The sequence below is a fragment of the Boleophthalmus pectinirostris genome, unplaced genomic scaffold (assembly GCF_026225935.1).
Source record: "Boleophthalmus pectinirostris isolate CB_2022bp ecotype Guang Dong unplaced genomic scaffold, ASM2622593v1 HiC_scaffold_21, whole genome shotgun sequence".
Lineage (NCBI taxonomy): Eukaryota > Metazoa > Chordata > Actinopteri > Gobiiformes > Gobiidae > Boleophthalmus > Boleophthalmus pectinirostris.
This window is the reverse complement of record NW_026571175.1, coordinates 32,354,274-32,377,868: the sequence shown is the minus strand read 5'-3', so window position 1 is coordinate 32,377,868 and position 23,595 is coordinate 32,354,274. Positions and strand designations below refer to the sequence as shown.

At 37.3% G+C, this 23,595-nt stretch overlaps 1 protein-coding gene across 1 annotated transcript; it reads right to left on the bottom strand.

Annotated features, from left to right (window-relative positions):
* Nucleotides 1-411: 411 nt before the first annotated feature.
* tmem106bb (transmembrane protein 106Bb) lies at nt 412-22,625 on the bottom strand. The gene is made up of 8 exons (XM_020925961.2): nt 22,532-22,625; nt 18,083-18,289; nt 16,089-16,152; nt 12,504-12,663; nt 10,900-11,040; nt 9,682-9,731; nt 9,400-9,453; nt 412-8,866 (listed from the first exon to the last, which is right to left on the bottom strand). The coding sequence occupies exons 2-8, from the start codon at nt 18,279-18,281 to the stop codon at nt 8,728-8,730; spliced, it is 807 nt and encodes a 268-aa protein (XP_020781620.1). The 5' UTR covers nt 18,282-18,289; nt 22,532-22,625; the 3' UTR covers nt 412-8,727.
* Nucleotides 22,626-23,595: the final 970 nt, after the last annotated feature.

The window sequence follows — 23,595 nt, the reverse complement described above, 5'->3', positions numbered from 1 at the left end:
GTCCACTTTGGATGATTGATTGGTGATTGATTGATGGATGATTGCAAGGATTCACAAGCCTGATTTTTTGGTTGAGGTGCGGAGCGACGGCGCTGACCGGAAGACGTTTGGAAACATGCAGATGACGACTTCCTTTGGGTTCTGTGTACAACACTAACTCTGACAAAATCTGGGAAAATGCTCCCATTTTCTTCATCTAGATGTCATTGTATTCTTTCTTTTTTGTGTATTATAATTTGTATAACTTAAAAATAAAAAAAAGAAGATGCCAGTGTAGCGTTAAGAGTCCCGTCCTCCATGGAAAACTTCGTCAGGTTGTGAAGAGTGTAGACGACAAAGCAAATCCTTCTATATTTCTCAGTTTCTGCTAGATTCTACAAAATCCAAAGAAACACGTGATCACCAAACAACTTTACAATGTTAAAACTTTATTTCAGCTCTCACACAAACAGTTGAATGATGTTAAGAGTCTGATGGCAAATGTACAATGTTATCAAATGTGGTATGAAATGTTAAAACTATGAAATGATCCCTGTACATGTAAGAACTGAAATGAACTTTAATGAATGAAGGATTAATCAACATATTTACACGAGTTCAAATACTGTGTGACACTTTTACAAAACTGTGATCGAAAATAGACTTGTTCCACTCTTATTCTTATAGCATATTAATTAAATAATCAAAATAAAATACAGCAAATGTTAAGAGTATTAGAGCAGAGGACTGACACGAGATACAAAAACTGGCAAAAAAATCCAATGTTTTTTTTTGTAACACTGTAAGATCGTTAGTTGAAATACCTGAACTGCAAAATAAACAATACGCACAAATAATACAAAATATCAAGAACAGAATAGACCCTTTAAAAAATATCAGAAACGGAGGCGGCTGGAGGTGAAAGTGAACCAGAATATAATGAGATTTCAATGTGATTAACTTCAGAAAATGACAAAATATGAAAAATTAAGAGAAATTTGGCCAACGAAAACCACTCGGACACATGTGAGTGACATCAGAGCTGAGTTTAAAAACATTTGTACTAGTGTTTTACGTTATTTGTTAATTTAAAAAGAGATTATGATCAACACTAAGCATTTAAGACAAAGGAAACGTCCAGATTTTGGAATTTACTAGTCAAATTCTCTCGTAAAAAGTTGAGTTTACTACAGTTTTTCACTTCAACTACAGATATATTACACATTTAAACATTATTAGATTATACTTTTTGTGATAACATTTTATTTTAGGGTTCAATTCTGTATTCTACAACGAACTATCTGCTAATTCGCGTAGTTTTAGATGCTTATTTTGTCATTAATTAGTATTTATTCAGTCCTTATCAATGTCTGATAATTCCCATAAGTTTATTCTGCTGTTAGTTAGACATTTACAAACACTTTCCTATTAATACACTCCTTATTACTGCTTATTTGTGTGATATTAAGCCCTTTTTGTCCATGAATTATGTTTCTAATAAGATTTTGGTACAAATAAGCGCGTTGTTAAGGACGAGTAGCACAAGAAATGTAGTTTTTACTTATTTGCACTTAATAAATCTTGCTTACTCTTGTGTAATTGAACACGCTCTACTACGCCAGAGGTACACCGATATATTTACTGAGATATTTTCGATGGTTTCTCTCAGCCCCAGCTCAAACTGTACGACCAAATCACAGGGTTAAAAAGTTCACAGCGCGTTTGGAAGGACTTCAGCAGAGCGAAACCCTCACGAGAGGCGACTGGATTTCAAAGAGGTTTGATTTTCTTGTGGCCTATGATTCCCGATCGGGAGCTGGGAGTGAGGTTTTAATCGCTTCTTGTTACCCCGTTTACTACACGAAGCACGACGCACGGTTACTGTATTTTCCGGGCTATTAGGTGCTTTGGATTATAAGTCATTAAATGGTCTATTTTCAAACTTTTTTCACAAATAAACCACACCCGACTTTAAATGAAACACAACAGTGTGATGGGTGAGTGGTTTTGTTTGTTTGTTCGTTCACGGTGACTCTGGGCTTTGTTCAGTTGTGGCGTGTAGGGAGGGTGCTGTCTGGGACCAACGGATCGGTCGTAGTGACTCAGTTGTTCAGTCGTGTCTAGAAGCGGCACATTGCACTCGCTTTTTCGGTTCGTTCCTCCGTTCCGTTCCTCGTCGGCGTGGAGTGATGAGTGTGTCTGTGGGTGTTTTTCGCTGTGCGGTCGCCGTCTGCTCCGTGTGTGTTTGCGTGTTCTGCGGCTTTGTAGTTTACTGAAGTCGTGCTGGGACACCCGAGTGGATTCGTGTATGGGGCGCTCTGGATTGTGGTGCGCGCGGTCGTTTTTTGATGCGGTTAGAGACTTAAGACCGCGTCCATTCGCCCGGAAAATACGCTAAGACAAAACTCGGCCCGATCCCCAAAAACAGTCGCACGAGTGAAAAATCGGCTCAAAAAGGGCCAAAAATCGCACAGTGTACGCCCGGCTTTAGGCGTTAATAGAGTCCAACTCGCCACGAATGAAATCATTAAGCTCTAAATATGTTCCCCATTCTAAAGAGACGTTTTGATCGTTTTTTATTAAATGACACAAATTAAAATGAAATATGGTCCCTTGTTCTAAAGTGGTCTCTTCTTCACACTTAATTCCTGTATTGTGACATTAATATTAATACTTCATATGAATAGGTAGTTGTACAAAACAATTCATGGACAAAAATGACTTAATATCATAGTAATAAGCAGTAATAAAGAGTGTATTTATAGGAAAGTGTTTGTAAATGTTTAACTAACAGCAGAATAAACATTAATAAGGCCTGAATAAATACTAATTCATGACAAAATAACCATCTACATCAACTATTCTTACTAGTAGGTAGTTAGATGTTAATAAGTGTACCCTAAAATAAAGTGTTACCCGTTTTTGTGAAGCTCAAACACAACTTCGAGGTGAGAATTTGTATTTTTCTTAACAGAGAAGCAAATTAACTAAAACATGTACCTTGGAAATTCAAATTTGTTGTTTATTTTTTGTTATAATGTTGTAAAACCATCAGAATTTAGATCTGCTCATAAGTTTATCGCTGAAAATCCATCACGTCTGCTTCACTTTGGCTCCAGTCGCCTCCTTTCCACAATTTTGAACATTTTGATTTGGATTTTAAAGGGTCTATTGGAGCAGATTTTTTTCAATAAACTTCATTAGAACTGCGGCAAAGAAAAGAAATTATCAACAATCAGTAGCTTATCAAATACACTTAAATCATAGAAATATTTTTAACAACTAAAATGATCTAATCAATGATATGTGTTTAGTATTTTAAAGTAATTCATAATTTTTAACCCAAAAAATTCAAGTGCAACGACTAAATCTACAACAAAAACACATCATCAAAATATGCCCGGTCCATTTAATATTAATATAATGAAATAAAAATGTTAAATTATTGAAATTATAATAGAAATGTGCCTGTTTTTACATGAAATACCACTTTTTTTTTTCAAATGCAATAGACAAAAAATGCTTAAGTGGTTTCGCGAGCTGGTGGTCTGAAAGCTTCCAGTGTACAAACAAAAAACTGACTTATTTTAATCAAATTCTGTTTTCGTGAGCTTATATCTGATAGACAAATTTTTGGAGTTCAAGTAAAAATTTAAGAAATGTTAATCGCTTTGACAGCTTAAGGCATTTGTTATTCAGTTTTGATGTAAACTACCAGTCAAAAGTTTGGACTCAGCCTCTCACTCCGTGTTCTGTTTTGTTTTTTCTTACTACTTTCTGTACTTTAGAAACACACAGAAAAAATCAAATATATGAAGGGAGATTTATGGAATTATTTAGTAAAGAAAAAAGCTGAATATCTCTACTAAATAATTTTCGACAAAGCAAAAAGTGGCAAATTTACGCATTTGGTTATAACATATCTCCATATTTCCATCCTGAACGCTGCAGCTCGGGTCCAGGAACTACGAGCGCGTAAGTCCGGGTCTCAGGTCTCAGTACTGCCCCCTGTGGGTCAGAGAAGAGACTTTAAAGTTGCTCTATTTGTGCACAAATCTCTCCATGGCCTTTGTTACGCTTGGGCACCTTTTGTTTTCCCCTGTATTTTTTTTTTTATTGGCTATTTTTTATAGTATTTTCCCAGATTTGTTATTGCAAGTTATTCCTATTTTTTCAATGTTTAAGGTTCTTTTTTGTTTGCTCCAAATTTCTACTTAGGAGCGAGTCTGGCATGCTCTCACTTTCCGTCCCTCGCTGTGGCTCGCCGTTCCTGGAGCGCAAACGTCCTCTCGTCGGTTTGTTACCTTTCTGTTAACCTAGTCTTATGCTTGTTTGCCCTGTTGGGTCCAGACGTCTTGTTTTTGTTTGTTATTTTATGTAAAGACAGTTTGAGGGTTGCGTTTTTCGTTACGATACGGACAGCAGCCAAGTAGAGTTGGCCTGTCCAGCGCACCGTCCTTACTTTACGTTGGTCGGCTCACCAGGGTCTTTTCCCTTTAGTACTTTGGGGTTTTTTTTGGGCAGGTTCCATCTTCCAAAATACAAAAAAATAAAAGAATACGCAATCTTTAACTTTTTAACTTCTTGGGTTCTTTTTAAAGGCAGTACAGACACCGACCCCAGGAAGAGTAGTTGCTGTTTTTCAATAGCTAATAAGGATCTAAATAAAAACGAACGAACGAATAGTAAAGTGAATTTATCTTACTTTACTTGCCTTAAATTTACTGTATTGTCTTTAAAAAGAACCCAAGAAATGAAAGCACAAAAGATGACAAAATGAACATCTCTGGCTTAATCCTTAACTTTGTCCCTTCCTAAATATGTTTTGACTTATTTTGGGACGTAACAACCGAGCACCACTTTGAGGAGCTCAGGGACCGACCTCTTGCTGGTGCCCAGAGTCACGACTAAACACGGGGAGTCACTGTTTCAGGTTCATGCAGCAAAAAATAAAACCTGGAACAGTCTGAACATGCGAGACAGGACCCTGCTTTGACAATAGTCCAATGAGATTCATTTGGTCTTCCGATATTCTATGTTATTAGGTTCTTTTTTTTCGTGACCACTCGAAAAGTCGAAACTGTCAGGTATGAAATAAGACTCTAGGTCTGAAAAAAAGAACCTAATAACATCTACTTTGACAATGTTTAAATCCGGGCTCAAAATGGATCTGTTTAGCTGTGTTTTTTTTATGATGATTATTTATGTTTTGATTTGTTTTTATTGTGATGTTAATGTATTTCTTATTCTGTAAATCACTATGAATTACTTTGTGTACTTGTCTTGCCTTGCCTATTTTATTACAAAAGTAGAAAGTAGTAAACATACAGAAAAAAACTGAAGGAGAGTCCAAAGTTTTGACTGGTAGTTACATTTTAGACGCCACTTTAGCTCATGTTTGTGGGTTACTTTATGAGAAATGTATCCAAAATTTCTGATAAATTTGAGATATCCTTCCTGTATTCCTCTTCCACTTCAGGACCTATTGCTGTACTCGAGCTTATACACTGAGTAATGCTCCTGTGATCATCTGTTTTCTTCAGAGGTATTGTAAATGTGCAAAGTTTTTTTTATTTTTTTTTATTGATATGCATTCAGGAAGTCAAGCAGCGGGAGATTTGGGAGCTCCTGTGTAACGTTTGGCCACTATTTTGTAATATTCTCTAATATTCTTAAAGTCTAAAATTGATTCTTATAGCTTTAAATCATGTTATAATGTTGTTACCTCATCAAAAACATCAAACCCAGAGTTGTTTACTGTGCATCTCCAAAGCTTAAAATGCTCTGCTCTACTTTGTGATGTCGTGAAGTGGAAGTTTTCAAGTTAACAGGTGCTTTTTTACATTTAGTTCACTAGAGATCGTCAATTCCAGCGCAAAAATGATCCAAATGATTCTAGTGAAGGTAAAGCAAGCCCCAGGGTTTAAAGATGGATGTTCAATCAAGTTAAAGGGCCGAGCTCAAAGGTGCATGTCTCCAGATTCGCCTTTAGCCCGGCGACGTATTTCTGGTGACTCCCTGCACACTGAACATGCGCAGTAGTGCTTTTTTCTCCCGCAGACACACATGAATGCAGGCGAGTGTGAGCAAGGAGCGTGGGCTTGTGTATCACGTGATCGCTTTGACCAATCAGAGCGAGAGGAACTAGAGCGGAGCCGAAGCGGATGATTAAAAAGAGTTTTTTTTAAGACAACAGACAGATTTTGAGCTTTTGAGGATCTGAAAATAGGTAAAAATCACCACAAAATCCAACATTTTTTAAAGTTGTAGATGCTCTGTCAGCCGAAAACGAGCAGTTTGTGATTACATGAGAAAAAATATTTCTGGGCCAGAGGGATTTTTTCGCTGTAGTTCCAGTAAGAGCCACTACGCCAACTCAAGACAGACACAAGCAGCAATTATTTTAATAGATCCATGGGGTATACTGCCCCCTATGGCAAAAGGCAGTAACTGACACTGTTTCTGCCTTTTGTCTTTGCACGACTTCTTATTTTTGGCTCATGATACAAAGGCAGAGCACAGGAACTGACAAATAAGGGTCAAAGGGCAATTCTGAGCTCAATATTTTTCACATACAAATATTTCTTCATTATAGCAACTGCCTCTTATTATTATTTTACTTTTGACTGGACAAAATATAAACTTTGATGTCATTTTTCTCAGTTTCATTCTCTGATGAGTTAAGGTCTTTTGCCTTTGTTGGGCAGAAAAGTGAGTATAAAAGTGGAGCATTTCCTGTATTACCGCATGACATCACAAGGTGGAACGCTGTATTCTGTTTAAGAGAAGAACTCAGTCTAAATATTCAGAGTTTAACTTGTGTGAATGAAACAAAACACAACTCCAGGTCCGTTTGTGACGAGGAAACAACATTATAACAAAGAAAATCATTAAATAGCGCAATATTGGCCCTTTAACTTGGCAGTACTCGACTCTTTACCCCGCAAACACTAAAAATGACTTGAATTCAGAATATTTATTTATACCTTTGAGTTGTTTTGACTAGTTCAGATGTAATTTTCACGATTTTTCTCAAGATAAATTCGCTACTAATCGATTTGAAATGTATTTTTAAGTGCAATTTTTGTACCGATTTTGATTTACACAACACAAAATAATAAATCATAACTGTATCATATTGTTTCGAAACCAGTAAAATGAATGTAAACTTGTCAAAACTTCTCATTTGCACTAAATTTAAAATACTCGTGTTGAATTCAAGTCATTTTAGAGTTCGTATTTAGTCGTGTTTTTGGACACACTGAACCACCTCGGATCTCAACACTGGACTTATTATAAAGTGCATTCTGGTCTGAAAAGTGTTCAAGATAAATCAAGTTTTAAAAAATATACTAGTTGTTATATTTGACAACTATCGTCTTTGTGGTGAATTAAAGATTATGTGCAACTTAACAAAAATGGAAACAGAAAATGTCATAAAACTCTGCGCTGAGAAACAAATCCACACGAGAAAATGTAACTTGATTTGAGTCGGTCGGACTAATTTGTATTTCTTTGCGATACATGATTTGAACGCGTTAAAAATGTGCGCTGCGTAGCTTTTCTGCTCGTCTCCATGGAGATTTTACTTGATTATTTCACAGTACGGACATAAACTCCACAATGGAGACAGGTTAATGGTCAGATCTATGGAGAAGCGAGCTCAAATATGGTAAGAATTCATGTTTTTCTAAGATATTTTGAGTCATAAAACACCTGTGATCGAACAAATGCGAGGCAGATGTGTTTTTTGCTCTACTGTGGAACATTTCTAGCAAAGAAATCACATCTCCATGGAGACAAGCAAGTTAGAAGTTACACAGTGCAGCTTTACATCCAATTATTTAGCTTTAATAGTGAAGACAGTTTCTGATTTCACTATTAAATTTCTAAATATTTTAAGATATTACTGAATTCGGAGAGGGTTATTGCTTCACTTGGAATGTTCCGCAGTATGGCATTACACACGGCTTGCATGTATTTTATTACAGGTGCTTTTTATTGTCCAAAAACATCTTGAAAAACATGAATTCTTACCGTGAGCGGGGATGTTTCTGCACAGATCTGACCTGTAACTCGGCCTGGTGGTGCAGCCTGCTTGTCTCCATGGAGATAAGCAAGTTTAATGCCATACTGTGCAAAATTCCAAGCCAGAGACAAAGACGTGGTGTAGTATCCACCAAAAAATTTTACTTAGAGCCGCTTTAAGAATAAAGTAAGACGGCAAAAACTCAAATTTAAAGTTAAGATGACTTGAATTAAGAAAGTTTTATCACGATTTGAGTAAATTTCACTTACACGTAAAATTATCTGCCAATGGAATAAGACTTTTTGTACTTAAAATATGAAAATACGTCTTGCTACACTTAAGATAACAAAAACACAACTTAAACGCACTTAAAATAAAAATAAAACATTGCTTGAATGTTGCTCGAAATAAGAAAAAAACTTATTCCATTGGCAGATATTTTAATCTACTCAAATAGTAAAATGTTCTTAATTTAAGTCATTTTAATTTGCGTAGATGTTGCTTCTTGCTGTGAAAAAACTCATCTTTTTGCATTTCCGGAATATTTAAATTATAAATCATCAAATTAACCAACACTACTCAAATTCAGCAGGTATTTTTTGTAGAAATGAGAAGTATTTTGAAACCTAGTAAATTTCAAAACTCAAATCAAGTGCAACTGATGTGGATGTTTATTCGTGTGCAGATCGTTTTGTGGTGCGCGAGTGGTGGGACAGTAGTTATTGGTTGCCGTGGGGAACGCTGAAGCTCTGGGGCGCCCCTCTGACCGCCGTGGTGTTTCCTCCGCAGTCCACGTACTGGTACATCTCCTGAGAAACCTGCTCGGCGTGGCCAAAGTACGTGGTGGTCACCGTGACTCTGGCAGAAGGAGAAAAGGGAAGCAGACGGGGAGATGGGTTACTGCTTCAGATGACGTCACAACAATCTGTGGGCTAATAATATTTAATAGTTGCATATTTAAAATTTAAATATTATCATGATATGCATCTCATTTCGGAGAGGCTAACAAATAAAGTCTTGATTAATGGACAAATTGTGACTGGTCGACTATAAAAAGTTATTTCAGTCATTATCTGGAATATACAGATGACAATAACTTTTTATAATGACTACAAAATATCCAAAAGAATACATAGTTTTAGAATTTCAACACTTTAATCATGCAAAAATCACTATATTGAAACCTTAAGTTAATAATAAACCAACTAATAAACGTTAGCTGCACCCCTAGAAGTTTTTTTTTTCATACAGTCTGCACTAAAATGGACCAAAGGATCTATGTAGTTTTTTATTTCATTTATTTATTTTTTTAACTGCTGCTGCAACAAAATAGTACTTTTCAGTTACGGATACATCCCTAGACTTCAGTGTAGAGGGCTAAAGGGGCTTACTGCATCATGACGCCGATGTTGTGCACTTTGATGGTCTGGAGCGTGCAGTAGTCACTGGGAAGACGAGGATTTGGGTCAAAATACAAAAGTGAACAAACAACAGATAATCAGTTAACGACGAGAAATGGTAAAATGAGATATGGTGTTATTCACAGGGCTGAGTTTCCCAAAGTGTGTGCGCTTTCTGGTGTGCTTTGCCCCCTTAGTTTAAGTGTAATTGATTTATAATGGCAAAAAATGCAGCATATTCTAATGGTGTTGTTACGGAGTGTTGTTACTTACTACATGTAGCTCATCTCGTCGGCGATGAGCGTGGGGACCGTGTAATCGATCTGAAACAGAGCAGAGGAGTGAGAGGAGGGCGTACGCAGTAATAGCAGCCTGTACATGTTTTTGTCACCATAGTAACAGCGCCCTGTATATATTTGATCACCGTGGTCAGAGTGGCCTGTACATGTCCAATCATCATAGCAACGGCAAGCAGTTCATTTGGTCGCCATGGTAACACTGATCTGTTCATGTCTGATCACCATGGTAACAGCGTCCTGTACATATCAGATCACCGCGGTAACACTGATCTGTACATGTCTGATCACCACGGTAACACTGATCTGTACATGTCAGATCATCATGGTAACGGCGTCCTGTACATGTCTGATCACCACGGTAACGGCGTCCTGTACATGTCTGATCACCGCGGTAACACTGATCTGTACATGTCTGATCACCACGGTAACACTGATCTGTACATGTCAGATCATCATGGTAACGGCGTCCTGTACATGTCTGATCACCACGGTAACGGCGTCCTGTACATGTCTGATCACCACGGTAACGGCGTCCTGTACATGTCTGATCACCACGGTAACGGCGTCCTGTACATGTCTGATCACCACGGTAACGGCGTCCTGTACATGTCTGATCACTATGGTAACAGCAACCTGTACATGTCAGATCACCACGGTAACGGCGTCCTGTACATGTCTGATCACTATGGTAACAGCAACCTGTACATGTCAGATCATCATGGTAACGGCGTCCTGTACATGTCTGATCACCACGGTAACGGCGTCCTGTACATGTCAGATCACCACGGTAACGGCGTCCTGTACATGTCTGATCACTATGGTAACAGCAACCTGTACATGTCTGATCACCACGGTAACGGCGTCCTGTACATGTCTGATCACCACGGTAACGGCGTCCTATACATGTCTGATCACCACGGTAACACCGACCTGTACATGTCTGATCACTATGGTAACAGCAACCTGTACATGTCAGATCACCACGGTAACAGCGTCCTGTACATGTCTGATCTCCACGGTAACAGCAACCTGTGCAGGTTTGATCACCACAGAAACAGCAGCCTGCACATTTGGTAGCCATAGTAACTGTGGACTGTACACGTTCGATCTCCACGGTAACACTGATCTGTGCATGTCTGATCACCATGGTAACAGCGGTCTGTGCATGTCTGATCGGCGTCCTGTCCTGTACCTGCTTCATGTCCAGGGGGCTGATGGCGGTGATGTTGCTGATGCGACTCTTCCCGATCACCGTCTTTGCGAACTGCACCTGCGCCGTGATGTTGGCCACCTCCACAGAGTAGTAGTTGTTGTTGGTGATGTTCAGAGTGTTCTGACGGAAACAACACAAACACAAACACAAACACAGACAAGTCATGACAGTGAGAAATTCAACTCTTGCATGAGGCTTGTTTTATTACTGTATTGTTCTTTTTGTTTTGTCATAGATGTATAAGATCAAACTGTCAGGTGCAAGATCACTGAGAGGAACGAAACAGAAAACGCTCAGCAAAGTTCTTGTAGAGGTGCAACAGCAAATGAAAAGTGAAGAAAATGCACAGCACACTCCATGTCCAAAGGCTTTTTAAAAAATTTATTTATTTTAATTACCAAACTGGCGAAATGTAATAAAAAAAAAAATTATTAAATGAAAAAAAATAAAAAATCATCATCTGAGTGCACCATCTGCGTGCAAGATCACTGACCGCCACAAGAGGGCACTGCTGGATAATGTGCTCTTGAAGTAACAATGACAACGACAACAGGCAGCAGAATTATACATGTGTAGGACGCTGCTTGAAAGAAGTGATTTATTCTTGAATTCCTTTTTTAAGTTTTTATTTTATTTTAGGTAGTCACCGGCTTTGCTCCTCCTCCCAGTTACTCCTCACTGTGTCTCTGAGCTGGAAAAGTCTGCCTTTTCAAAATGTGTAAAATGTAAAAATGTAAAAAGTGTGGTGACTGAGACATGTTTATGATTTTCTTGAGAGATGCAAATGTTTTTATAATGAGATACTTCGTGATTTTACTGTTTTGTATTGATTGTGTGACTGCTACTTTGGCACGGTCTGTCTGGGAAAAGACATTCTGAATCTCAATGGGACCTCCTGATTAAATAAAAGGTAAAATAAAAATTAATTAATAAAAAAATTTAAAACTAAATGTGATGTATACTAAAATAAATAAATAAATGAAATAAAAATACAAATTAAACACTTTTTTAAAAAATGTGATTTCTACAAAATATGATGTATATTAAAAATAAATAAATAAAATAAAATGAAATAAAAATAAATGTAAAGTATACAAAAAATAAATGAATAAGTAAATAAAATTAAAATTAAAATAAAAAAAATATTTATACAAAATATGGTGTACACTAAAATAAATACATGAAATAAAAATAAAAATGAAACAAAAATAAAAATAAATACATACATAAATGTGTGGTTACTACTGAGGATTAAGTCAGATGCTTTAGTCTCAGTTTTAACCTTTTTGCAGTTTAATAATTTTAAAGTTACTTGATGGTGCATGCCCTACAAACAAGATATATAATGGCATTGTATACAGTAATAGTAATAGTATATATAGTATAATATTTGATTTGATATAATATTTGATACCTTGACAAACACTTTGATTAGCTGAGAGAAACTATGAAAAAAAAATCTCAAATTACACACTTTCTGCCAACTGCTTGTCTTCATGGAGATGTTATCGCTTTGTCTAGAAAAATTATTATTCCTTTGATTCCACCTATGGATTGTCTTTATCTTTTTTCGTGTATCTTACCGTGATGTTGAGATAGACGCTCCTCCTCTCCTGGTCGTAGCCCACGTACACAGACTTGACCCCCACGTAGGACACGTCTATGGAGCGAGGGAAGAGGAAGAAGACGGCCAGAGAAGAGAGGAGCAGGCACACCGCCACCGAGGCCGTCACGTACAACTTCCTACAACAGAACAGACGATCCACAAGTTAGACACACTATCAACTCATCAGATGGAGTTTCAGATGACATAACAACAATCTATAGGTCGATATTTGATTACAGATGGAGGGCAGGGAAAATGAATATATTTAAAGGTCCTATGTTACATAAAAAGGATTCTTATGAGATTTAAGCCATGTTATAATGTTGTTATCTCCTCAAAAACAGACCTGGAGTTGTGTTTTGTTTCATTCACACATGTTTGAGTAATACTTTTTATTAGTCTGGCTACATCTCCAAATCTCAAAATGCTCTGTTCCACCTTGCGATGTCACGAATAGGGTGATTCCGATGGACGATCACGATGGAGAGCCACCATTGTGATGCCTTCCTACATGTATCCAAACAAAGCGCAGTGTGTTTCTTATCGGTAAAACAGAAGAGCTGAAGAAACAGCGTGTAGCGTGAAAGTTATATCCATCTGAAAACATCCAGTCTCCAGTGCGGGAAGTTTATAGTGTCTCAAGGCCAAAGAACGCAATAATAAATCCAGATCCGGTCACAGCCTGCAGTGTCCGCGTAAAATTTAAGTCAAACAGATAACAGATATTTTAAATAAAATATCTGTTATTAAACCAGGAAAAAGTCTCATTGAGATTAACAGATATGAACCAAAACTCTGCCAAAATCATGCTCCTCATTGGTGAATATATCCAGAATGAAGTGTGTGCGTAAAGACGTATCCAAACGAGTCTGCGTAAAGTTCTCCGTAATTCTCCTCCGTCCAAGTAACCACAAAGTAAAAGCGTAAAGTTATTCATCAAAATAAGAGCATGTGTGTCATGTGCTGCCTTTAATATAAGGTGAGATAAATACGAGAAACTTAAGCGCATGTCAGTCAAAAGTAATGCCCTTCTAAACAACCAACTGCTGCACCATTGGACCAACTCTTCTTAAATGAAGCTTTTTGCCCTTACGTGCCAAAGCCCCGGATGAGTAATTAGGTTAGTAAAGTAATAAAATGGCTCATTCCAGGGCTAAAATCACCAAAATTATTCTAGTGAAGGTGTATGGAGTTTAAAATCACAGTGAAGCATGTCCTGTTGGCTGTATTACCCGATGACATCACAAGGTGGAACAGAGTGTTTTCTGTTTGAGAGAAGAACTCAGCCTAAATCTGCAGGATTTGTGTGTTAAACATGTGTGAATGAAACAAAACACAACTCCAGATATGATACACGATACATATCTCGATACAGTGAGTTTTCGATTCAATACGATATACAGAATCGATTTGATATGGTTCAGTAAAAAATAAAGTTTAAATGATGGCTGTGATACTAAAAGTCTTTGTTAAACCACTTCTTGTGCAAAGTTCATATGAAACACAAACATTTTAATCATCAAAACAGTGAAAATGTCAAATGTGTCGCATAAATGAGTTTCCTTCCTCTGAACAAGCAACAAAACTGCAGCGCTGTTTCATAAAATACACCAAAAATTACTCTTGGTGATATATCGATACAGCAGCCCACGATATCGATACTGTATCATCACATTAAACGATACGATAAATCCATATTTTGATATTTCTGCACACCCATAATGATGAGGAAACAGCCTTATAACATGGCTTAAAACTCACAAGAATCCATTTTGTGTAATACGGGATCTTTAAACACTACAGACCTACATAATTGTACTGTATTGTGAAATGGGGTCAAATTAAATGTGACTCATGTAAAAGTGTCATTTAAATTGCCCTGGTTTACGGGTCACTGCTCAATAGGTGAACGCGGGGGCCAGATGTTTCTGCGGCTGATTTAACAACCGCAAATAATTATTGGGGGGACGGTGCACATCGGGCAACTTCTGTACGTTAAGGGGGTCACTCTTCTGGGTCAGTGGAAACGAGGATCATGGTAATAAACAAATGTATGAAAAATACGAAGGAGGCAATGTAAGGTCAGTATAATTTTCCGATGAGGGTCCACGAGACGCTTCTCTCTAAGAAAATGTTACTGTTTTGCCTGTTTCGGTGTAGCAATAAACTTTTTCATCTTGCATTTATTCAGTTTTATTGCTTAAAAATGACTTTGAAAGACATCGTTATTGTCAGCGGGCTTGCCTCTCTCTACATCTGTCCTGTAACTTGGCCTTATTGTGTCACATGCTTTTCTCCATGGCTATAGTTAAGTGAAATGCAACACAGGGAAATCCAGCACAAATGTGAAAATGCTGTATTTGTCAAAAACAGTGTATTAAAATGTTGAATAAGTTTCGGTTACACTACACCTCTCTCTTTTCTCAGAGCGTTACTACAACACAATCACCGTGTCTACTGCGAACAAACTACTGCACATCGGATCAGTTTGTGACATTGTATTGTATTGTCATGTATCCTGCTTTTAAGGAGATTTGCAATCTGGGAACATGGGTGACGAAGGAGCGGAGCATTGGACATATTGTACAGCCCAGGAGATATGGCTAGATTATCGTATTTTTCGGACTATAAGTCACACTTTTTTTCATGGTTTGGGTGTTTCCTGCGACTTATACTCTGGTGCGACTTATATATTAAAATTTTGACACTGACAGCTATGAGAGGTTCTACTCTTGTGTGTGAGTATCTGCTGCTCCTGTTCCTCCTGTACCACTGTCACTTGGCTCTACTGCGCATGTCTCCTGCAGAAAGAGCCTCTGTCCTGTCTGTATCATGTCAGTCGATCGCACCATTACTACTGTACCACTGAAAATAAAAAATTTAAACAAACAAAGACAACTGAAACCATCCTGTCGGGATTCAGAAAGGCTGGTAATAATTCTAACTGGAGCTGATGCTGAGTCTGACGACAGCGACACAGAAGAGGAAGCGGCGCTCTGTTTACCTCCGGAGGTCCTGGAGTTGCTCAGAAGTGACACCGAGGATGAAGAATTGAATGGATTTAGTGAGATGGAGAGTTTGTTAAACTTGTTCTGTTCTTTTGTTTCTGTTATAGTTTATCTGAAGAACTGTTCATACGTGACGTTAAATGAAATGTCGGTTCCTGGTCTCTGATTTTATAAAATAAATTTCACCCAAAAAGTGCGACTTATATATTTTTTTTCTTCTTCATTATGCATTTTTTTGGCTGGTGCAACTTATAGTCCGAAAAATACGGTACTCAAAGATGCATGGATGACACAAAACCTGAGGGAACAACTTTACAACAGAGTATAAAGCTACAAAAGGCTGAATTTGCATGATACCGCCTCTTTAAGAAAACAACTGTGGTGCTGTGTGAGGTTGGATTTGAATCATAGGTTAACATGGACCATGGACAGACCCAGTAGCCCCAACTTCCTGTGCAACAAATGTACCTTTTTTACATTTAACCACTGTAAAAAAGATAGTTTGAAACACTTTTGAGTTGAATCTTTGGGTGGACTGTGCTGGAGTTACTCACGTGCGCCTGGGCCTGAGCCTCTGATCACTGTAGGGGATCAGAGCCACCAGCTGATTCTCCTGCCCTGGAACAACAGCAAGGAACTTATGAATTAAACCACACTAATGTTTTTTTTTTTTTTTTGTAATATTCTAATGCTATACTTTTTCATGTTAGTTTTAGATAAGTTCTTGTGATTTTGACAGGCCTAAGTGCAGATTTAAACCACAAAAACTATTCTAAATGCACAATATAGTTAAAAATCATGAACTATAATAAACACATAGCAGAATGAAAGACTTTAGTGCTTAGTTTGCATCTGTAATGACTCATATAAGTTATTAATTCAACCTTTTACAAACTTATATAAAAAACTTATATAGCCAAAAAATAACACAACATTTTCCATAGTGCAAAGAAACAGCACATGATCAAAGGCACCAGCTGATTCTCCTGCCCTGGAACAACAGCAAGGAACTTATAAATTAAACCACATCAACAGCACTGATACCATACTTCTGTTTTTTTTTATTTTCTAATGCAATATTTTCTCATGTTAGTTTTAGATAGGCCTGTCACAATACCAAATACTGACGTGCTGAAAAAAATAAACAGTGGACGATAAACAATAATTCTGAGACTAATTTATGCCACTGTCAATAGAACTTAAGTGCAGATTTAAACCACAAAAACTATTCCAAATGCACAATATTGTTAAAAATCCTGAGCTGTAATAAACACATAGCAGAATGAAACACTTTAGTGCTTACTTTGTGTCTGTAATGCCTCATATAAGTTATTAATTCAACCTTTTACATCTTAAATCTTAGAAAAAGTAAACGATAAATACTGATCCCCAAAATGTTGTTTCTTCTGTTACAAATACTTCACTAGCAAGGACCATAACACTGGAATACTGTATAAATAGGGCTTCTGGGTAATTGAAGTCGTGGTGGAGGGGGAGGTTGAGGCGTGGGTCCTGCTCCTGAATCTCAGCCAATCATATTAACTCCACATATTGAACGATAAGTCGATGTAGTGATTATGGTGACAGGCCTAGTGTTAGTGTTGTTGTTTTTTTGTTATTATTGATAAATCCTAGGAGGTCAGGCTTCACACTCAAAGAAACACCACCCACACATCACATCCACACCCACTCATACTTAATAATAACAAAGAAAAGAACATAAAAAAATCCCACAAATTAAAAACTAAAATGGGATAAGCAATTCAGCAAAGGGACGAAACCATATTAAAATAAAGAAGACAAGAAATAAACAATAACAACGATATACTGGACAGTGTTTGACTAAAGATTTTCCTCAGCTTTGCATGATGGGTACTGCTGGGAATCGAATTTGAATAAAGACTAGTCCTGTCTAAAACAAAATGAAATGTTTTTGTTTAAGTCCACAGTCAATCCTTGATCCTTGAATCCTTGAGTAAAAGAATGTGGTTTGGAGCAGAGTTCAAACTTTGGAGGAGGAAATTGGGCTTTTTTATGATAAAAGGCGCTGACTAAGTAAAGGTCTGAATTGTTTATGTCTGAATTTGTCTTAACTTTTCAGGTTAAGGGTCTGTCAAATGCTTTTCTTCATGGAGATGTTATTGCTTTCTCTGGAATGTTCGATTGTATGGCATTAAACCTTTCTATCTTCATGGAGACCAAACCAGACCAAGTTACAGGTCAGCTCTGTGGAGAGGCGACCCCGCTCACAGTCAGAATGCTTGTTTTTTGTTTTGTTTTTTTAGGTATTTTTGAGCTATAAAACCATCTCTAATTGAATAAATGTGAGCCAGATCTGTTTAATGTCACACTGTGGGACATTCCAGGCAGAGCAATGATGTATCCATAGAAACAAGAAGGTGACAGACCCCCCACGAAAAACTTAAAGAGTGAAACTTTGCAGCCATTTTGAATAGAAATAATTAAATTGAATAAAAAAACAATATTATGATAATTTTTTGCCATATCATCAGCCCTAAGGATTATTCAGTTGTAGTCCCCCTCTTACCTCGGGGTATCCGGCCCGTGCCCTGGCAGGTGGGGCAGGTGACGCTGTCCCTGCCGGTGAACTCCACGTAGGGGAACTGGGACACGTCCTCGCTCTTGGTCTCCTCCGTTTGGCTCTCCTCGATGGGGGTCGTGAGGTGGCTGCTCTGCCCGTCATCCTGCCCCATCAGCTGGGTGAAGTGGGAGAAGGCCTTCCCCATGGTCACAGCTGCAACACAAACAAGACAAGTATCGGTTTTGTTACTTATTTAGAATTTATTATTACTAGTTATATTTTTAACTCTCTGTTATGACACTATACTGTGATGTGTGAGCTACTGTGTACAAATAATTTACCTTGTGGACCAATAAAGTTTGTCTAAGTCTAAGATCAGTCTATAATCTGTCAAACATTAACATTCAGATAAAACTATATAAACAAACACTTACACGTTTACAGCTGTTATTTGTACAATGGATTGCCCGTCCTTTGCTGACATTTTCGCATACGTCACTGCGCTCTGTGGACCGATCCCAGACTGGACTTAGATTTAGTTCTGTTTATTTAACTTTGGATCGGTTTTATTCACACACACTGCGCATAATTCACCCCAAATCTGCACCATGAACCACGTGAGAGGCCATCAGATGATCACCAAACTTATTTTCATGACGATGAGCTTCAAGCAACAGAGCCCCCTGAATAGACACACACACATGTTGACTTGTGATGGAACGAACAAACACTGGTGCGTCAGAAGTGTGTTGAGTGCACAAGAGTGAAAGCCCATGTGCATGTATCGCTTTAAGAAAAAAAATCATGTGACCGATACAGGAAGTGTGTCGTTTGGGTGTGCCCCGCCAAATTGTGTTTATAAGGAATCAAAGAGTATTTACATGTTGCGGATTTGTTGGATGGAGACTAAACTGTGTTTGTTGTTGCTGTTGCATTTTTGCTTTGCTTCTACTTCTGACTTCATGAATCATTCCAATTTTGATCTTTTGATGCCGAATAAGATCAATCTTTTTCTCCTTTGGTCATTGTTTACTCTTAGTTTTTTAATTAAATATGTTTCTATTCTTTTCTAGTAAGAGGTTTGAATTGTTTTCAGATAAATTAACTTTTTATTTTATTGTAGGTGAAGTGTCTGCTCAGCTCTTACATCAATAAGAGCACTTCACCAATACTGAGGCATTATAGCGCTCGGCACAATGATGAGATCATATTTTAAGTAAAAGACTAGCAAATAAATAAAGATTAAGTATTATGTCACGCACTGATGTTTTGTTTGCAGCATGTAAGTTTTTCCATCTTATTTTCATTTTGTTTACCTGCAATGATTTTAGAACTACTGCAGAGGTCACTATTGACTGACCAACACAGTGTCAACACAGTTTGTTTGATGTGTCAATACACTTCTTCAGGCATCATCCTCCCGTCACTAATGTTCACTTCCCTGGTGCTATACGCTGTGTTTTTTTTCTTTCACAGGGGGCTAATAGTCAGATGGACGTGTCAAAAAACAGCTCTGCAGCGCCGGTTCATATAAATATACATGATAAAGTGCTTTTAAATCCAATTCCAAGCACCTTTACTGTCACCTCAGTGTGCGCGTGACTGAAGAGTGAGAGAGGAGCTACTTCAGACTGTTTCAGGCTCTCGCAGAATGAGCATTTACTGTGATCCAGAATGTGACTGTTGTGCTCACAGTGGCCCAAACAAATGCACTTTTACATTGACCTAAAAAGTGGCAGGGTGAAAAGGACTTTAGGTTTGTTGTGCTGCTCTTTGGAAATGAATGCTACTGTTGCAAGTGTGTGCCAATAGAGTTCATAAGACAAAACAAAGTAACAACACAAACATGAGTCATGGAACAATCCAGTAAGATGCTGGGTCACTTCTGGTGAATACATTTATCACACTCTAGTCTCAGAAAACTTTAGAATGAATTGAATGAAAAGTTTAGTATGTAATATTCTCCTTATGTTCATTATTGACCAAACTGAAAACTGTATGGTGCAATGAGTAACGACACAATCCTGATCCTAATCACCGATGTACAACAAAAACTGGAAGTAACGTCTAAGAGCAGCTCGATTAAGGGAAAAATAATTTTTCCAGGAACACTCAAATTTGACACAATACTGAAATATTAACTCGAAACATTTCATGCATTTCAGAACACGTTTGTGGAGGCGTAGAGTTAAGATTTTTTCCATTAAGAGAGCAGACTGTGGCTTTATCTTCGCAGTTAATCCAAAAGTAATTAAATGTGCAGCCTCAGCTCGACAAATGCAATTAATGTACTGCATAAAAGTCAAGACAAAAATAGGATTATGAAACTTTATTGTTATAAAAAAGCAGCTTTGCAGCTTTAGTTATTCGCTCCATCATAAGATCTCAATACAGATATTTCTGATTTTAAATGCCTCGCCAAGCCCTAATTCTACTTTGATGGACAAATTAGTAAAAAATAAGAAAATACTTGATGTTCTGACAATGACTGAATCTGCAAATAATTAAAATAATGATGAAGTGAAGTGTTCACACAATTTAACACAAGCATTCTTATTTGCAACCATGTCCAGAATTTCTTACCAACAAGCAGTAACACTTAAAGCTGCATTGTGTAAATTTTCTGGTGGAGGCTCCGTCAAATACTTTTCTCCACAGAAATCTTATTCCTTTGTCTGGAAGTGTTTCACAGTATGGTTTTAAACCTTTATATCTTCATGGAGACCAAACCAGACAAAGTTACAGGTCAGATCTGTGGAGAGGCGACTCTGCTTACACCCAGAATTAGTTTTTATAGGTATTTTTGAGCTATAAAACCACCTAATTGAATAACTGTGAGGTAGAGCTGTTTAACTGTACAACATCTCGCCTTTATGTAACAGATAATACTCCCTACAACTGTACAACAATTCACCCTTATATAACAGATGACCATATGTCCTGTCAATCATCATATCATTGTTGCTCCGTTTATATTTTATTACTTATTTTCTATTTTATTTTGACTTTTACACTTACATAATTATGCCTTATTTAACACCTGTCTCTTGCTGTCTCTTTTGCTACTTATTTAGAATTTATTCATAGGGTTGGGCAGTAATACGGTATTGCTGTATCCTGCCGTATTAAAAAGTAGCAACGGTATCAGTTTCATTACCGTCATTTAAAAAATATACAGCTCATAAGGACCTCATATAATATTATAATTTATTGATACCTAAATTTCTTTGCTCAGCACAAATTAATGTGTGGTTGTATTTTCAATTTAATGTTATCAAGATTTAAATCTAATAGTGTCTATAATGTTTCTTTTAACTGCGTGGGGAGATGACGTTTAATTAGTTTTGTTCTGTTGTCACGTGACGCTCATCAGGGAGACCAAGACAAGATGACAAGTCCAGCCACAAGCGAGTTGGTCCCCAAAATAATACTAGTACTTCTGCAATGTGGCAGCATTTGGCTTCAGGCCACATTTGTTAATGTTTTACAGAAATGAAACTTGGAAGCGCATGGCTCATTTCCATAAACTATAAACTAGCGCTGATAAAAATAGCTCTACAGCTTTAATCATCAAAACACGTGAAAATGTCAAATGTGTTGCATAAACGAGTTTCCTTCCTCTAAACAAGCAATTGCAACTGCAGTACTGTAATAAAATAATTCAGTAAAATATACCAAAAAATACTCTTGGTGATATATCGATACAGCAGCCCACGATATTGATATTGTATCATCACATTAGGCGATACGACATATTGATGTTTCGATATTTTTGCACACCCCTAACCATTTATTAATTTTTTTACTTTTTGTTATTACAGTATAGTGTGATGTGTGATCTACTGTGTCCAAATAATTTTCCTTGTGACTCAATAAAGTTTGTCTAAGTCATAATGTCATAGTGTGGAACATTTAAAGCAGAACAATGACATCTCCATGGTGAAGAGTATTGGACGGACCCTCCATTACAAAAGCTGCGTAGTACACCTTTAGAAAACCATTCAAACCTTAAACATCGGAGTAAAAAGATGTATTTTCGGTGCTTCTCATCAGCTGCATCAGCCCTGACCATGCACCATGCTGACGCCGCAGCACAACTTTAGCTGGGCCTCAGCCTTTAGCACATCCAATATTATGTTTTAAAACAAATTGGACAAGATCTACAATACAGTGAAGACATAAGTGTGATTTTAAGACGCAGAGTCCAAAAAAATCAATCAATCAATCATCAAGAACACGATGTCCAATATCACGATTTGACAATTACAGATGATTTAGCCAAACAAGAACAAATGATGCAGCCTCGGTAGCTAGCGTACACGTTAGCAATCACGTCTGACAAAGTTCATTTACAATCAAGAAGCACGAAACATTCACCGTAAAGTCTAGACTAAATCTGAGAGAAATAAAAATGCGGTCTGAGGTGTAAAAATGCGGGAATGTAAAGTTTTCTACCTGGATGTGACCAGTTGTGATGCTGCTGTGGCTCGGCTTCTGTTGTTTATCCGTGATGCAAACAGACATGGGCAAAGAAGATGCGTTCAAGAGCGTGGGAAAGAAGAGGAAACTGTGATTTTTTTGCGGCAAATAAAATCGAATTTGTATCGAATAATTATTTAAATAGGCTTATATTGTTAGTTAGTAATAATTACGTGTATGAAAAACAATAAAGACATTTTATATACACATTTATGCAAAAAATAAGAAATTAACCAGCAGTGGGTAGCACTCAGTTTACACTTACTTTTTGAAGAAACCATAATTTCCAGAGAGCATATTTTACTCCTATTTGAGTTTTTTTTTTTTTTTAAGTAAATAAAACAAAAACACAATAACATTTACTTGATTCCAAAGTTAACGGTAACAACAATGACTGCAGTGATCCTGATGCCCGGCAGGTGGCAGTGTTGACTGATTATCTACAGTTAGTTTAAGCCACGTCTGGAGAAATTCTAACGTGAAGGCAGCTCTTTATACAAAAATGCATGGGCATATAAAAATTTAAATGAAAACAATTCTTTTTCAATTAATTTACACGTTTTGCTCTTTAAATTACCCTTGAGTTGTTTTTTGTTTCATTCAGTACATAGATACACTGCCGGAGCAAATGTTTTTGTCACTGTTTGAACTGTTTCACTTCATTGTAATGTTATAGAGCTGATATTATGACTCTGAAATCTGTGCATGTGCATTATTTAAGCAGCAAGAGTGTTACACCAATGCTGAGGTGCAGGTGCATTCATGCAGACAGATGGAGCAGACTTTGGATCAATACAAACCTGCAGTCTTATACATGGATAATTAATTGGATTCTAATGGTCAGCAGACACATATTTATACTATATGATGGATTTTGAGGGGTTAAAGTCCCTGTGTAATGTATATTGTACCTCACCAACTGCACTGCTCCATCACTCCTCATCTGTCTTCATTTGGAGACCTTAAACACAACAGCACACATACGGGAGCGCTGTCACTGAAGACCGTAGTGGGTTTGACAAATGTAGTCTCTCCCTTCA

What these genes read in the sequence shown, in the direction of transcription:
- tmem106bb (XM_020925961.2), bottom strand. Translation starts at nt 18,281, where the DNA reads ATGGGGAAGGCCTTCTCCCACTTCACCCAGCTGATGGGGCAGGATGAC. An exon ending in AGGCTCAGGCCCAGGCGCAC is followed by an intron (nt 12,664 to 16,088) that starts GTGAGTAACTCC and finishes GTTCTGTTGTAG; the next exon opens with GAAGTTGTACGTGACGGCCT. An exon ending in GCCCCCTGGACATGAAGCAG is followed by an intron (nt 9,732 to 10,899) that starts GTACAGGACAGG and finishes GCTCTGTTTCAG; the next exon opens with ATCGATTACACGGTCCCCAC.